The 18,537-nt window shown below is 42.6% G+C and overlaps 1 protein-coding gene across 1 annotated transcript in view; it reads right to left on the minus strand.

The window, feature by feature from the left end:
• Positions 1-18,537, minus strand: part of TLL2 (tolloid like 2) — a gene marked incomplete at both ends in the record, with an annotated part of 84,330 nt that overhangs the window by 48,061 nt on the left and 17,732 nt on the right. The window contains one exon of the mRNA XM_079536327.1: positions 6,732-6,842. Within this exon, the coding sequence (XP_079392453.1) occupies positions 6,732-6,842 (111 nt within the window). The remainder of the gene's footprint in view (positions 1-6,731; positions 6,843-18,537) is intronic.

Below are 18,537 nucleotides of genomic sequence, written 5' to 3' on the forward strand. Positions count from 1 at the left end.
AAGTCGCAAACATAAATCAGATGTTATTAATGCTGTACTTCCTAAATGGTTAATAATGCCCTCTTGTACCAACTTCCAGGTGCCTGAGACCTGCCCAAAAAGAGAACTTAGAGGACTGGCAAATCTACGGGGCTGGGAGCCAAAGACAGAGGCAAAGCCACACAAGGAACAGCAGGGATTCAGCACTGCCTATGCAGAGACTGTGTGCTGCAACTACTGCTATCTAGAGATACGCCAAAATCAGATCAGACTGGCTTCCTAATTTATTTCTGAAACATAAGGATTAAAGATGTGTTTATCATAAGACAAACACCAAAGTTTCTGCTAAAAATAGATAGGTGGCAGAGTTAGAAATATTTGGGAGTTCTTGTTACAATGCTGAAAACATTTTAATATGAGCAAAATCGTATTGTTCAGCACCACTAAAAAAACAATAAACTATATAAAGGTGAATAAAATAACTTATTTTGATAGGTGGGAGTCTACTATTTAAAAACCTTGATTTCAGGGAACAGTGCATTTCCAAAAAACCCTTTGTGCACATGCAACCAGTTGCCAAGAGGAACCTAGCCAAGAGGGAAAAACAAACATCTAATTCCAAGGGGAACACAGAGCAAGTAGAAGGGTTGCACTATTCAGGCTGTGCTCCTGCAAGGGCCAAATAGTAGTTCACCTATTGCTTGTCCTTTAATCTGCCCTAAAGGACAAACACTAGCAAGCTTAATAACTTGTATCAAAAAGACGTATGTACACAGATGGACTGAGCCCTCAGACAGGTCCTTTGGAAAAAAGATATTTTTCTACCCACATAAGAGGAAGCAGCCTTCATTAAAGATTTCTCAGAGGATGAACAGATGCTGTGGGGAGTTAATAGCTGTGGGTATATAACACAAACGTTACTTACTAGCTATTTACATTGGTCCTGGACGGTTATGATCAACGCAGCTTAGATTAAGTCAGCACAAACAATATCCTCCAAGCTGAGCAGCAATGTTGAAATCACTCTGCACTAAATTAAACCACACTAGAAGCACAGCAGTTGCATCAGAGGACTTGAAAGAAATGCGCCAAAATGTGCTTGAAAGCACTACTGCTGGCCACAGATCCTAAACTACACAATCTCACCCAAAGTGGGACAGCAGAAGTCCTGCTTCTAACTGCTTTGAACACCAAGTTTGCCACTTGAGAAGAACTCTTTTTCCCCAGCTTACAGTTGAATAATATATCTTCTAGTAGAAGAGATGCACTCCAGCAAAACATCCTGTAAACAATCCCAGTTCACGTCATAATTAAAGTCAAAGATTCCTGGTTTGTCATGGAGAAAAAAAAAGCATAAGAACAAATCTTGAAAATAGGAAAAGCCTTGTAGAACAAAGTGAGCAAAAGCATCCCAAAAGGCAAAACAGAAAAGCAGCCTGTAGCAGAGATGAGCTTCTTGCAGACCTGATGAAACAGCAGAGGAGCCACCTGCAGTTTTACATCATGATCAGAATAAAGGGGGTGCCCAAGAAACCAGCATGTGCCATCAAACCAATACCACACTTTTATTAATAGAAGGTACAATTCAGAATTTCTCTTTGCTTAATTCACCAAAGAGGAATTTTCTTGCACCAGACTCATGAATTTGATGCCACAGCCTCTGGCCATTCATGGCAGCCTCCATCCCAACATCAGTTATGAAATACTTAGGGCATTCTGGGGTGCATAAAAAAAGAGAGCGGCCAGCAGGTTGAGGGAGGTGATCCTCCCCCTCTATAAATATCTAAGGTGCGGGGGGCGGAGTGGCGAGGCCAGACTGTTTTTAGTAGTGTGTGGAGACAGGGGAAATGGCCAGAAGCTGCAGCATCGGAAGTTCCACACAAATGTGCACAAGAACTTCCTTACGGTGAGGGTGACGGAGCACTGGAACAGGCTGCCCAGGGAGGTGGTGGAGTCTCCTTCTCTGGAGATATTTAAGACCTGCCTGGACACCTACTTGTGTGACCTGGTGTAGGGAACCTGCTTTGGCAGGGGGATTGGACTTGATGATCTCTGGAGGTCCCTTCCAACCCCTATGATTCTGTGATTTAAAGTCAATTCCCACTATAATTTCAATAAAATCTCTGGGATCAAACACATCCAACTGCACTGTTATCTGAATCACTTATTTTAGCTCATAGAGATGCTCTGTAAATCCTTCCTGATCTGTGTGACTGTGAAGGCTTTATCAAGGCCTTCATGCCATGAGCATAAAAATCTCTCAGTATTAGAGGCACAGAAAACCTATTTTGAGCGTTCTTGAAAAGCATTCTTGGCGGCAGCGTGATGCAGAGTCACTGCCTCAGCAGCAAGCCCAGCACAGCATGGTAGCAGTGAAGGCAGCCAGACTCCCATGTCTTCTCATCTGCCCAAGCCAAAGCAACAAAACAGTAGAGATAAACTTGCCCTTCTCATTCTCAGAGGTTCCTTTCAGGACTTCAAACTGCCTCAGTGATAGAGAAATCAGGAAAAGACATATTGTATCAGTAAATTCCTCTTAATCCCTAAATTGCCTCAAAAGACTTAAAATAAGCCCATTAAGATTAAATAGCCACAAAATTCCCACAGTCATGGCAAGAAAAGAAAAGGTCCTCTTCCTCTATGGCTAATGCTTTGGAAAATAAAGCAATAAAGCAAAGACAATCACTTTGCACTAGAGGACTCAGAACCTGAGTGCCACTATGCAATTTCACAGCTTGCCAGTGGATTTTTTTGTTTCTTCTCCATTTCAAAGCTACCAAAAGGCTTTCAGCAGCAAAAGAATCCTTAAAGTTCAGATCCAAATTTCTTCTAAACTGAAATAGACATTGTAAAAGCAAATACATGTAATAAGCTTCAAAGAAATCTATAAGAAACTTAAAAACTGTAAGGTCTTTTTCAAAATGATTAGGAGTTGGTGAAGCAAGGACTTGCAGAGGATAGCACTCGCTGGATGATCTTCAGGCACTTAGAACAAGGGGAAATGTCTTCAAGTTCAAAGAAGGGAGCTATAGGTTGGAAAAAGGAAGAAGTCTTCTATAGTGAGGGTGGTGAGGGTTGCTCAGAGTTGTGGTGGGTGCCCCAGGCTCTGGGCAACCAGATCTAACTGTGCATGTCCTTGTTCATTGCAGGGCAGTTGGACTAGATGACCTTCAGATGTCCCTTCCAACTCTAAGGATTCTATCATTACCCTCTCTGCTGAGCCAAATCCCAGGGAAATCATCTTCAACATTGTCGTATGAGAACGATTAGCAAACATGCCACGTAAACTTGAACCCAAAAAAGAGACAGGGAGGCAGCTAACAAACATTTTAAATGCAAAGTAATATTTAAACATCCTTCTCTGTTTCTTCACATAAATAAATAAATTAAATTAATGAGGAGGGGGAATTTTCCTATTTGGAGCTTTTTTTTTTTTAAAATGTGTCATTATATACAGTAATAATAGGATGAATAAATGATACAGAGCACATGTTTGGCCTGCAGCACCTCTACTTGTCTAATAAGCAGCAAACAAAAACAACACAAGCAATTCTTAGTTTAGAACTTAAGTTCAGTGGAGAGCAGCTAATAGAGGGGAGGAAAATACACACTTTACTTCTGCTTTAGAATATCACAAAAATTGTATTTCAATTCAAAAAAAGATCAAGTGTACAACTTTAGACAGCTGTTTTTACAAGATCATTGATCAGAATAAAACTAACCTTCAGGAAAAGCACAGATGAGGTTGAGATATATGGTAAAGAGAACAGAAATCACACTACTGGAATTATTTAAGTAGGAAAAAAACACTTTGGAACATATCTGCAGGGAAATCCTGGAAGGGTTTGAATGAGAACTGAACTAGTTGGCTGTTCTGAGCTCCCTTGTAAGTGTGTGCCTCTCAGCATTCACACAGTGTTCATCTGTACTGTTTGCAAGGTTTTTTTTGTTGTTTTTACTTAATACTGCTCAGAGTTTTAACTTAGTGGACAGAGACCAGCATAAGTAACTCAAATAATCTGCTTGGATTAAATAGGCTGCATTTAGTTGTAGACTGCCTTGATGTCTCTGCCTTTCCCTCAACAGCACTACAAAAGCATCAGAGAATGCAAGATGCTATTCATAATGCCTCCTGCACTTTTCAGCTGCCCAACCTGCGTTCTCCCCACTGACTACTTGGAAAGGAAGCTGTTTTGGAGCAAAGGAGACTGTTCATGTGAGTAAGGACTATCAGGTCATATCTGGATTCCAAAAGGATTTCAGTGCATAAAATAAGAGGTACAGTTCTTGTGTAATGCCTCCTTCTAAAGGGCCTAGAGAAGGGCAATAGCTACCTCTCTAGAAAGGAGACTGGACTGGAAAAAGGTATAGAAGGAGAGTTGAAATGAGAAAGCTTTCCACATCTGACAGCCTCAGCTCTCATCAGCCAAGGCTTTTACTGAAATCATCCCTAGTTGTATCTGTGTTCACTGGAGATCCATCACCCATACAAATGTGGAAACTTCATTCTTCCTCAGGAGCTTAACAACTGCAGATGTTCTACACAAGCTAGTAAGGTTTACATTTATGAACAGCCCTAGAGTGTCAAATAGAACTACTTTCACCCCTCCTCCCACTCCTCTCAGCCGAACAGCATTTTCTGGGGACACAGAAAAGAATGCCTGGCCTAATAGCTTGTTCAGAACTGCAGCTCCCAGATATGAAGAGCCTATGTGTATGTACATATTAAGTACTTCCCCCACTATGCAACTAATCCGATTAACAGCTTTAGGAAGCTCTGAAACATTATAATTCAAGGGGACCAACTCATAAAAGGTCTTAGACCATTTCTGTACAGAGGTTGCATTCTTCCCACTGGAAATTAAAAAAAAAAAACAAAACCAAACAACCAGAAAGCAGGACTTTCTCCCAGGGAAGAATGGATCCCAATCCCCACCATGCCAAAGTAGACCACCCTCTTACAATTCACAAGTGTCAAGCAAGCCCCATAGGAAAAGAATCAGCTCTTCCTGCTCCTATGAAGAGCCCCCTTGCAGAGCAGGTGAATGCAGAGAACCCTCTATGCATGCTCTGCAGAAAGCTAAGCTCACTATGACAGGCCCAGGGGCTGGCCAGTTGTCAGCTTGCACTTCCAGGGGTTGAAAATCAGGGAGAGGAACAAAGTCTGCCAGTGATGAGGAGAGCACCATATGAGCACAGCATCACAATTGCCCTAATGACCATCACATGGAGCACCGCTGGGCTTTAATACATAAAGACCAATTACACAAGTCATGGTTGTGTGAGACCACCATCTGCCTTACCTAGTATAGATGTAGGTTACAAAGTTCATGCCTGGCATGAGTACTGAGCACAAAAAAATGTTTCAGATTCAACAACTATAAAAATCAGCACTAAATTGATACGGTTGACATTTGGCTTTGCTTCCACAGAAATATCTTCTAACTTCTGTAGCTGACAAAGAGACATAGAAGAGATGAACAGTACCTGTCCCGCCTACTTGGTCCTCATTCTCTGACTTACCTTCTGCTCTAAAGGCAACTGATTCCTAATAGTCTAACACTTGAGAATGAACTACACTCAAAACAACATTAACAGGGTAAGTGACACAATAACACATTTACAGGAAGCAACGTGTAAGAAAGAAAGTAAGAAATGTGCAGACCCCCTCTGCACAGAGGTTTAGAGTCAATATGAGTTTAGATTAGATATGGTGATGTTAAAGTATACATCCATGTTGGGAGATGAATGTGTCGTCTTTCTTTCTGACATACTCTAACAGGAAGCTGTAGCACCAAACCCCAGAATAGGACTTACACTTACTCTGAAACAAAAGGCAGGCAGTCACAAAGATTCAGAACCAGCTAGCAGTCCTTGTGAATGAAACAAAATGAGCGGAGATGCACAGACATCAGATCTGCCCCACCGATTCGAGTGTCTACTCAACTGTACACCCTACTTGCTAAATTAAAAGCACAGCAGCAGAGAGAAAATAAGGTTGTCCCAACCTGCTTTGTCTCCAGTTCCACAAATGTCCCTCAAAGCTCAGATTCCAACTAGTTCTCCTGCCATCATAAAATAGATACCTCACGGAGTCTCTTCACACTCTCCAAACCAGCTGCAGAGTGTTTCAGATACTCTTAGAGATGGAGACAAAGCAGAGCTGCTGACTCAAGAAACAACTCCAGTCTGACTCAAAACTGAGCATACGTAATAGCTAAGTAGGGGCAGAAAGTAACATCAGCATATATTACCAATCTTCTGGCTTTACAAAAAAAAAATCAGGACTGTTAATCTGTAACAATTACATAATCTTTTCAAGGGTAGCGGATGTGCAAGACATCAATGGGTTTTACCTAGGTTAATGCATTTTTTTTCCAGTTTTTAACCTGTTCAAGATTATAAGAAAAGAGAACAGTAATACTTAAATTTAATGCCAAGTTGAATGTCCCTATTTCAATCAAATTTCCTTCCAAATTTGCAGAGGCAATTCTTCAAAGGAAGAAACCAACACTGTAAATTCAAAACTCCTTCAGGCCAAACAGAAAGGCTCCATGACTGCCCTCAATGCAAATCTTGACTGTTTTTATCAAAGTTCAGAGTTGGTTCTCATTTCCAATTACATAACTAGCTTCTGTCTGTGTGCATTTCCCTGCCTGCAAGAATAGGCCACGCGAGTGACAAGGAACTCTTTGCCATCTGACAATCAAACCAAGTGAAAGAAGGCAGTGTCACCTTTGGGCTGCCCTTACCTGAAGTGTGTCTTGCGTTGCCAGCTGAGTGCTTTGTTAAGTCAACAGTTCTGTCTATTTGAAACAGCTTCAAATCATCTTCATCTAAAGCGATATCACCCCAAAAGGCAGCTGGAGAGAAACAAACTGCAATTAGTTTTATTTTGGAAGGAAAGTATAATTCCTATGCAGACTATCACAACTCCATGGACCAGAAAAAGGTAATACACAGCAGTATTTTATAAGCACAGAGAGAGTGGACACTGGTGGAGGCTAGGTGACAGTATTTAAATTGAACCACTGTGCAGGTGCACAGAAAGGAGCTTATTAGCTGAAATGCCTTGTGTTAAATTTTATTGCAGGTCTGACTCTCAGCTGAGCTTTATGGAGGTGGTGTTCACTGTCCATTAAAGCCTACAAGGGGCAGTTATGAGTACTTCCCTAGCTAGTGTGAAGGAGAGAACTAAGATGCAGCTCAGATTTTGACAGATGTTGCATCCACAGCATCTCAGGTTAACAGTTTGCATAAAATAGGACAACCATGAACTGTCAGCTGTGGGACTTCATGTTCAACCTACACCATGCTAAACTGGCCTAAATCCAACCACAGATCCAGCCTACCATTTCCACTTAGCTGGAGAAATGTCATTTATTTGTCCTGTTGTGGATTAGTTACCCTGACTGAAGTTCTCAGAGTTTTTAGTTCTGTAAAAATCCTTGAATTTCAGCCAGACGCCATTAATAAACAAACAAACAAACAAACAAACAAACAAACAAACTGATACCTCAACACTCAAAGCTCAAAGAAATAAGACTGGGAACCCTTTTAAAAAATGAAAGGTAACCCTGTAAGAGTTCAGTTGACTCTGCAGTGTACAGTGTACAGTTCATATTGAAAAGATGCAACTAAGTAATTGCAGATGATGAAGCAGCTGACCAAACAGAACAGATCTTTCAGAGATAACAAACAGGTTATGAAATGAGCTGTTAAAATTCATAGTCTGTGTAGGTTGATGAAAAAGAAAACAAAACACACCAAATAAACAATAGAGAAATTAATTTCTTGTACAACTCAAGAGAACTCAGTAAGTCAGGCAAGGACCAATGTAGAGTTAGTTGCTCTCTGCAGCAGTGACCAGATGCAATGGAAACACAAACAATATTTACATTCCTGGAGGGAAAAATTGTCCCATTGCTATGCAAGCAGCATCACTGATCAGAGTAATTTAGGCCTAAGTAACCACCAGGTTTTACTCATCAGTTTGCTTTTACTGACAAGACCAAATGAAACATGTCAGGATATTCGCCTCTATATCAGAAACCTGCAACTGCATCTGTGGTAACTGAATTATAAAGAGTTAACTCCTACAGAGCTATGCCTGCTACAGGGCACATCCCAGCTGCCACACATCACCCCACCCCACTGGTATGAGCGCAGGAATTCAGCTGTTTCCATTTCCCTCTGTCTGCCTGGGCTTATCTGGCCATAGTAGAGGAATAGGAGGCAGGACTCAGCCTTGCAGGAGACTGACTGTAGCTTTTTGGCTGTGTATCCTTAACAGCACTACCAAAATCCAGAGTACAGAAATACAGCAACAGTTCCAGAAGACTCCATAGTGCAGACTAATCTATGCACTGACATCAATTAAAACTAGGACAGAACCTATACAAAGGCATAACTCAGGCTCTCCCTGATATCTTGGCAACCAAATGCCTCATACAGAACAAAGGAGAACATAAAATACTATCAGCTCACCACCAACTAACAAGTCTACCAGCTTGGCCAAGAGGCATGCTGATTGGGAATGGACAGAGAAAAAACGGGGTGATATTCTCCTCTGACTGCAATTTGAAGACTTTTTATCCATATAGATATCCATGACTTGCTCAGAACAATGTGGCAAACAACATCCCATGCCATGTGATTCTTTCTCCAGCCACATTCAGTAGGTTACTATTGAATTGGCCAAATGGACATCCATTCTCGACCCTAAAACAAATCAATAGTACCATTTCAATCCCAGAGTAATTTCCACCACCATAAGCTCTCAGGGGCTCTTTTCCATTAGCACTGCATAGTTTGTTTTTCAGGACAAGGTAGTAAGCACATGCTGAAGCTGTGGTATGGATTTAAAGAAACAGAATTGTTGTATTTTCATTCCCAATGGAAAAGAGTTTTCTCCCAACCTTAGCACAGGAATCTCTTTCTGTTACAAAGCCATGCATCATCCTGAAAGATGGCCCACTACAAAAGCCAAATTTCCCTAGCATTTATTGCCAGCTCTCTGTAGACCCAGCATGCTCAAGGGGAACCACAATTTATCACAGTCCTGAGCCAGCTAAGCAACTTTCCTCACTGGAAATCCTGGCTGAGAATGTTGCGCTGCAACTTCTCCTGTGCTGTCAAAGGCTCTTTCCTAAAGGCATGCAAGCCTAAAAGATGCTTGCTTCCACCCCAATGGAGTTGTCCCACAGGAAAGAACAAGTATTTTATTTTAAAGGGTCACAAGTTCAGAGACTTCTGGCAAATTAAACCTCTGAAAGCATCCCTTCTGATTTCCTTTACCAACGTCTCCTTTTTAATTTAACATGGGAGGATTTCCAAAAAGAGAAAACAAAAACAAAAATTAAAATCTCCTAACAGCAGGCTAGCTAACTTGGAAACCAGTATTGCTCTTGGCAGAAATCACTGCAGCGTACAGCCAGGTGCAAACTCTTAACACTCAGCGCAATAGTGTGCCAGCTTTTGTTTAAGATGATGCATTAATCGCTCCGGATAGTTAGAACAGAGCAGCCCTTATTGAGGTTGATGCAGTTAATATGAGAGAGTTTGCTTCCACGCCGGACTAGCAGTCTGCATCAGCTACTCAGAATGTTTAACCCCACCACTCCCCAGCGTGTGCAATGGGAAACCATTTATTTGTTGAGGCAAAGGAGGAATAAACAAACAAACCCACCATAAAAAAAAAAAAAAAAAAAAAAAAAAAAAAAAAAAAAAAAAGCAGTCTTGCAAGCTGTCTTCATTTTCAGAAGATTTCTTCCCCAGGAGAACAGCCCACATGCTGGTGTTTGCACTGCACAGTAACCTGCCTGGGGGGCTCTGGCATTCTCTAACTCCAAAGCAATGTGGCTGCCCAGAGCATCTTCTTCCTAAAATCATTTCTCTGCAAAACACCCCCTGGTCTTTTCCTTCCCACAGTGCTCTCAAGTAACTTCTTTTTCCCTCTTCTACTTCTTCCTACTTGTATCTTCTTTCCCTAGCTTTAAGTCAGAATTGGAATTCAGAGGAAAAAAAAACTGCTGTCTCTCATGCTGAGTCAATACAAAAGTGTTTGCAACAATTTAAAATCACATCCTATAAAGCACGTTTACTCCAGTCCTTCAATGAAGTGTCTTTCTACATTTTTTTTTTCTCTCCTCAAAGTCAACAAAGTAGAAAAAAAATAACATTACTCATGAGAATAAGAACCCAAACAAAATGCAACATCATTGTATTTGTTACAAGCAGACTTATCTCCTCAAGTCAAAATGCATAGGGACAACTGTCTTTCACCCTCACCATCATCAGTCCCAAGTTTACACAAGCCTTATTAACAGAAGGATGCAACTGAAAAATATCACCCAAAGTCTGTGTTTGAATGGATCTCCAGCCTCCAAACCAAGGCTAGGAGCCTTTCACCCATTTGCCTGTCACGATTTCTTGCAAGAAAGCTCCATTCCAGCACCAAAAGATCAGTATAGTCCATAGATTTACCCTGCTGACAGGAAGCTACAAAGCAGTTGGCCTCTGGGCACCATGGGAGACTGCAGGAATTTTGAAGCAACCATCAGAAACAGCTGCAATAGATTCTTAGAAAAAGCAACCTTGGAAACAGGCACGCTCTGCCTGCCTGGAAAACTACCTCCATCCCACTCCTCCTCAGAGAGGATCTCACCGGGTGAAGCTTTGATTAAGTAATGAGAGGTTTTAGGTGCTGAATAGGATGTGAACCTAGATTGAGGACTATACTCCACAAGCTGATTCAAAGGAACCCTCTTTCTGTGGGGACAGAAGCACGCTAAGTTTATGCCATCAGCTCAAGAATCTTTTTTGAGCTTGCAGCCAGTTGGCACAGCTCACACTGACAGACTTTTATTTCAGTTCCTCTATGCAGTTTTAACACATTTTTGCTGGAAGGTCTTTACTCCTGCCTAGCAGATTTCCTGCAGCACAGTATAGCAACGAGCACGGAAAACAAATAGCAATGTGAATCCAAACAGATGCCTCACATTTGTTTCAGCAGCATTCATGACTCAAACTCAGTTTCCGGTAGTGTTCACAACCTCTCTGTGTAGATAATAGCTGTGCTCCCAAGAAGGAATGCCTCATGATTGACTACCTGAGCATCTGAGAGTCAGTACAAAACATCAGAGGAAGAAGCATTTGCACAAGTAACCTTGGCACCTCCAATTTTGTGGCCAGATGGATGCAACGGTCAGGTAACCCAAGGCGCAGACTCAATTGTCACTCAAGTGATGAGCCGCGTCAGCTGTTTGTGACTAAAAGTGCAATCAAAGGATGTGGTCTGAACACATCCCTGAGATAATCATACATGCACGTGTGTAAGGGACAGTGTTTGTCCCCATCCAGATCTTTTCTCCATAATCTGGGTTATGGAAAGATCCTAGGGCACCAACTCCTGTTGCTCCAGAAGTGACTGTACCACGCCAGAATAGTGCAAGGGAAAGCCAGCATCTCACCTTGTCAACAAGAGCAATAGGCAAGGAGTGCTGGCTGCACATACAGTTGGGTTATTCTATAATTATTCATGCACTAGCAAAAGCCTGCAAGTTACTTCTCAGCATTTGCTGATGCTTCCCAGTCTGACAGGTCTGAGTGCTAGAAATTTAGTTTTCAGGGCTGGCCACACTTTCATTAGGGCTTCTGCACTCCAGCAATAAATAAATCAACAGATCAAAGTGAATTTCCAGCACATTCATTTTTCTTTCTGCTCATGCACTGACATGCAAGTCTGTTGTTGCTGAATCACCTGCAGATACAGGAAGCAGTGAGAAAGTACTTTGAAATGTGCTGGAAAATATTCATACCTTAAAGAAGAAAATCATATTCCCTTGTGCAAAGTAACAACTGTGTCACAAAAGAGAAAAGCCTTAAAAATAAGGCAGTAATCAGTGAAAAAGGAGATAAAAATCCTAAAGGCTTGCGTTGGAAATAAGGCCAGATCATGAGGCAAAGTAGAATGGGAAACTAGCAACAACAGCAATAATTAAGAGAAAAGCATCAAGACTACCATATTAAGCCATGGTGCTTCAATCTGGATCAGTCTGTTTCTCTTCAGTAGGAAAAAAATCAGAAGTTCCCCATTGGCCAGCCTTGACGATAAATTGGCTTGAAGGCTCTACTGCAAACAAGGCCATACAGCAAAGGTTCCTACAGCCTGCCTGCTGTCTGGCACAAGCATGGCTCTCCAGCAAGAGAGACTCAACAATTCACTTCTCAGTAAGCAGAAGTTTCCCTGCCTGATGACGACATTTCATTGCAAAGTGTCAGTTTGTGGAATAACATCTAACATGGCCCACTTCTAAACAACAACAAACATTTCAAGAACATCAAAACATCGTGGGAATCTGAGTTTGGTGCCCTATTCAGATTTCTGCAGAAATCTGAGCTAAGTTATCACATGTAGCATTCCCACAGCACCCTCTCTTGGGAAGTTATCTGCAAGAGACAGCATTTACGTTCAATGAATGCCTTTCCCTGGAAGGTGACAAAGCAGTAACAAACACACACTTTGGGCTTGTATTTGTCCAAAGCTGCAAGCACATGCATGAGCTTATATAACATTTGGCTTTAAGGAACAACTCATACTCTCTCCTGGCTGCATGCTGCCTTATTTTAATGGGGAGCTGAGGGGAAAAAAATAAAAATAAAAAAAATAAAAATCAGTGGCATGAGCAATACTGCCTGTCATAATTAGGTTAGGAGAAAGACTTTTTCTTTATAATATTCATAACTCTCCTACTACTGTTGGCTGCTTCTTCACTCGAGGTCTCCACCTTTTGCATACCTCCATGGTAGTCACTTCTGCCCGGTGATCTATGAATCCACTCCCAGTGAAGGTGATGCAGAATGGCATTTGTGAACTCAGAGCACAAAATCCATGACACAGGCAGTAAATCAGCTCCATCTATGGGCTTTTGAAGGGTTAAACATCCATCCATTCATAGAAGTACTACAAGACGAAGTCTGCTGTAATACTTTGGAGCAACTTACAGGGCTAAGGATGCTACTTCTCTGTAATGCAATGTGTAAAATTCAAGGGGCCAGCTTAACCCTTCTCATAAAGGAAGTTGGGCTATGCGATCAAACTAACATTCTGGCACACTACCTCCTTTAGATGACTATGCATACCCCATTGCAGTTCTGTCACAAGACAGCTTTGCCCATTCATGTCTAAATGGACCTCCATGCAAGCTGTACACAGCTTGCAGTGCGCTTCTTGGTCACATTTCACGTGTAGGTAGACAAGAGATGACCAGAAGGCACCATGGACACATAAATGTATTTTGATCTGTTTTGTTCACAAGTGCTAACTAGCTACCTACACCTGAGATAGCTGAGCATCTGACACTTTCCTAGTCTGTACAAGACAGTGCAGGGAAACTGCTTTTAAATAGGGCTATCATTCATGGATCTGTTCAATCCCCAAGTTACACAGTTTAGAGGCATATAGGGGAAAAACAAATGGTCACTCAAAAAAAGACCTTATATCATTTTTTTTCCTGTAAGCTCACATCCTGGTAAGATGCCCTTGCCAAAACAAATAAGCACAAAGTTAAAAATGTAGAATTATAGAATACCCTGACTTGGTAAGATCCCACAAGGAGCATCAAGCCCAACTCCTGGCTCCACACAACCACCCAAAATTCAAATCTTATGTCTGAGAGCATGGTTCAAATGCTGCTTGAACTTCAACAGGCTTGAGGCTGTGACCTCTGCCCGGGGGAGCCTGTTCCAGGGTCTGACCACCCTCTCCTGAAGAACAGTTTCCTAACCCAACCTGAACCTCCCACAAACCATTGTAGGAGTGGAAACCAGGAACCAAAACCATCAACAGAAAAATGTGTTTTGTTTTCTGATCCTAAAAGATAGTCTCCAAAGAGAGCATAGTGGCACTTGACAAAGGTGCTTCTTGACAAGAGGCAGCACCTTTCCCCTCCCTCCCTGCTTCACCTTCCCCAAGTGCATATGAAATGCTCTCACTGGAAATACAGCATCATTTCTGCTGTCCTTTAAGAGAAGGAGACGGCAAGGTTCTGGATAATGAAATCCAAGTGTGCCTTTGTCAATTAATTACGGGGAAAGCCATACCACACAAGCCCCATTGCACACCCTCCATCATTTTTGCTGCTCGATATAACTTTAATTAATCTTTCCTTTGGCAATTTGAAGGAAGGGTGAGCACGCTGCAAACACCCACAGAGTATTATATTGATTTCCTGTTTTACAGTCCCCTTTCCCTTCCTATTGGCCCAGTTATGATTTGTGGCCCTTCACTTGGAGGCATTTTATCCTCACTAATATAATCCAAAGCCTCGTGCAACAACTACATCCAGAAAAGTAACACTTTGTACAGTCAGTTGCTTCAGCCCAGGCCCTGTCAGTACAAAGCAGATTCACTTTTGCCCTTCCCTCCCCATACCACAAGAATTCAAATAAACCTCTTTGTGTCTATATCTTCAGCATTTTAACTTATACCATTGACAACATTTTTGTTCTAATTAACTCAGACATTATGCTCCCCATACTTTTCTGTCTGTCATTTGTAGGAGCACACCTTAATTACCCAAGTGCTAAGGCAAAACACATTTCACTAGAAAACATGACCCCCTGCCTGATGTACCAGTCTGATCTTTTAACCTCAGATAACCAGATCGACAATCAGAACACAGAAACACCAAGTTCATCCTGGTGAATTTCGCAACAGACACATCTACCTTCTAAGAGACACACCACCCCACCTTGGACTTGTAGGGCTGAAAGCAGGATCCTTGGCAGGAAGTACACACTAGTCCACAAGGCAAGTCTGGGTTAGGAAAAGGACAGGCAAGTGTAGTTCTATAGCTCCAAAGTGAAACAAGTTCTTTTCAAAATCCCTTCTTCCCACTTTGTAAGAGATATAGGCTCTGGTTTTCAGAGACATCTCAGCAAACATCTTTCACCACTTGTCAGTAATTCCACAGGCATTTGGTCAGAATTGATACTGTCTCGCAAGGAGCATGCATCTCTTCTTCTCTGGACTCATATGCAAGTCCATCAGCTTTTTGCTGAACATGTACACCCAGAGCAGGAGAAAGATCCCAGCACACGCAGACAAGTGATCAAAGCTGCAGGGTGAGAAGCTCTGCCCAAAGTCTGCCCTTCTCATCTGGATCAGGAGCAAGTGGAAAGGTCTGACTGCTGTGTGATTTCACAAAGGGTGCCTTCAAGCTTGCTGGAGAAGACAGGAATGGGGCAGAGAGTTAAGTCTTGTGGATTTGTTTCCAACGTGTCCTCAAGGGCAGGCACGGGGACTGCATGACAGCAGTTTCTGACTCAGGTATGACAGTGACAGTTGCAGGATAGAGGCCAGGAACATAGTCCCCATTTCAAAGACGAATTGCTGTCTTGAGGTTCAGGTTCTTGTTCAACGACACTTTCTCAGTACCATGGGTACCGAGACCTTGACCTAAAGCACTGCGCACCCCTCACCAACTGTCCACAAAACAAAAACTTTCTGAATCTTTCAGCCATCAGCTTCAGTCTTCTGGTAGGAATCAATCTCGGCTAGCTCTTCTCCTCAGATAACTCTCACACCTTGGGACTTGCCCTGGATTCATTCTTTCAAATGAAGCTGAGGAACAACAACCTTAGAGACGCAGGTGAAAAATTAAGACTGCTGCAATCCTAAACTTCACTTAGAGTAGTTCAACAGCTAAGCATTTTCTCCCCTTAAAGTCATTTTACCAGCCATGACTACAGTGTCAAGTGAACCATCACAACTCATTTAAACTGTATCATTTGGAAATAGAATTTATTCTTCAGGTGTCAGATTTTGTTGCAAAAACTGCCCTCTTTCCTTGATGCATTAGGTGTTGTCACCTGACTGGAGCCCCAAGCAGTGCAGCTAGAGAACAGGTGATCTTAAGCAAGCATGCAGAAAATACATATGCACACACACACAGGCTCATCACAAAAATGAGCAGGAACAGAACCATTAGCTAAGCTATATCCTCAAAAAAAAGGAAGGTAGAATTCCAGCCCATTTGGAGCAAACTTAAAGACAGGCTAACAATTTCTAACCACAGTGCTGGATGAAAGGGGGCAGTTCATGATAGATCACATCTATTCATGGGCTAGACAAGGAAAGCAAACACTGGCTCATTTTACTCATTGTTCTTCATCCACCAGCACCAGGAGAGGAGTGTTGCAGCACTGCAGGAAAAAAAAGCAAAGAAGCAGACAGAAGGTACGAAAGAAATGGGAACTATTTACGGAGGATGGCTAATTTGAGCTGTTTACAGACTTCCCCTCTGAGTTTGGGGATGGAAGGGAGCTGGTTTCAGCCATTAAAAGTACAACGTGAGAATCCATTAATTTTCCATAGAAACAATGTCATCATAGAAGCGAGACAAATCTGATCAGTCATGCAAATGTGCTGATGTTAAATTCTCAGGCCTGGGAGGAGAATTTTGGTTGCCAAAAACACAACAATGAAGAGATCAGAATGAGATTAACAGACAGAGAATGGCATTGTGGGAGCATGGGATATATACCCCCAAATCACCTCCTGACTGTACTAGAATTTATTTCCCAAGCCATGCAAAGGTGCCTGAGCAGAACAGAGGAGGGGGGGGGGGGGGGGGGGGGGAAGCTGTTCTTGTATGAGATCTCAGGAAATGGGCAAATGCCACATTCCAAATGCCAACCAGGAAGGACCTTCACAGAGCACTGAGCTCACTCCAGGGAGCGGAAGGTTTGGCACCCCCACAGGACTGGGATTCTTGCAAGCTATGAAATCACAGTGTCAAGAAAAAGTAAGCAGTAATAGCAGACAAAACAAGTGACTGTGTATTGTAGCTTAATCCAGTAGAACACTTAACACCACAAGCTTAGAAGAGAAATCAAGCAAGCAAGTTGGCTGCATAAGACACTAGCACTGTCCCAGGCATGTGCCGAGCTAAGATCCAATATGAAACATGGCATTTATGCTGCACCGATAAAGGGCAAGCCACAAGAAAAATACTTCTTTCCTTCCCAACAACAACAATCCATAAGAGGAGACCAACAGATTTTATCTCCTTCCCTCTCTTTTCCCTTTAAAATGAAACTGTACAAACACCCATCAGAAGGAGATACCGCACACAGAAAATCATAGTAGCACCTCAAACAGGTAGAAGAGAAACTGCTCACCTTAACAGCAGACTGCAGCCCTTCCTCATGAAGAATCGAGCCACTATCCTGGACTGGCCTCACCACAAGTATTTAGGGGTTAAAAATATGCAAAACGAAGCGCTCCACCCCCTGCAACACGCAAAACATTACTAGAGCAATGCATGTGACAAAGATGCTTCCTGATAAGTCTCACCACTAGCAAAAACAGTCCAAAGAAGTGCATGAACAAAACAAGAAGGAGAGCTCAAAGCACAGGAGATGTTTCACCTACGCTTGTCCGCAACCCAAAACATCAACATTTGCCAGAGAAGACATCAAACAACTATTGGGTTCACTTCTTAAATTTAAGAATTTAATATTAATTGTAATGCGACGGAAAGCACAGCAACAATAACACAGTAGCAAGGTGCTAGGCTGCAGCAAGCCAGGACTGTTCAAATGCAACAGCGGTGAGCACAGACACGAAGGAAAGAAGTTGCTTACCTTCAGAAGACCTCAGGTACAGAATCTCTAAAGAAACACCCTCATTTCTTTGCCAACCTTTACATGAGGTCTGTAAGGGACAGATCCTGGCTCCATCCCTTCTGGTCATTCAGGTACATTGCATGCACCTGAACTCCCCTGGGCTGGCGCTGCCTTCCACCAGGTGCTCAATCACTGCTTCAGGTGGCAACTCAATACTTCTGCTTCAAGAACACATTGTTTCTACATTTGGACATATTTACCACCTGTGCTGCAGTGAATTCTAGGCTCCTGCTTGCAGATCCTTTCTTTCAGCCCCAACCTGAGCTAGAGGAGGAGAGGGGAACCTAGGAAAGTTTTCTCTGTGCTGCCAACACCCATTCAGAAAAGTCAGACTGCTCAGTGCAACCCCAGATCTTGCTGCAGTGGCACAATGCGCACCCCTAACACACCTCAGTCATACTCCAGGGTTCACAGAACAGCAGTGGCAGCAAATGGCAAACATTTGCAAGATTACGGCCCAGGGAGTTCTGCACAGCTTACATTTTGGATGAGGGGCAGGAAAGAATGAACTCCAGTGATCACAATTAAGAAAAAAAAAAAATAAATTAAAAGAGAAAAAATTAAAAAAGAAAAAAAAAAACACAAACCACCAGCAGCAAAGCTATGAAGGAACACAGTTCTCTTGCAACTGTCTGGTGACACTCTAACCACCAAAGCCTAATGCCTTTGAAAACTGAGACATCTGTAGGTATTTCTACATCTGCCTAGGCTGCCCACTGCCCTGTGCAGCCTGTTCCATGCCCACCGCCCTCTGGTGCAGACCTTTTCCCTCACCCCCAGCTGCCCTCCCCTGACGCAGCTCCATGCCGTTCCCTCGGCCCTGTCGCTGTCACACACAGCAGAGCTCAGCGCTGCCCTCTGCTCCCA

This window comes from Tetrao urogallus (assembly GCF_951394365.1).
Source record: "Tetrao urogallus genome assembly, chromosome: 5".
Lineage (NCBI taxonomy): Eukaryota > Metazoa > Chordata > Aves > Galliformes > Phasianidae > Tetrao > Tetrao urogallus.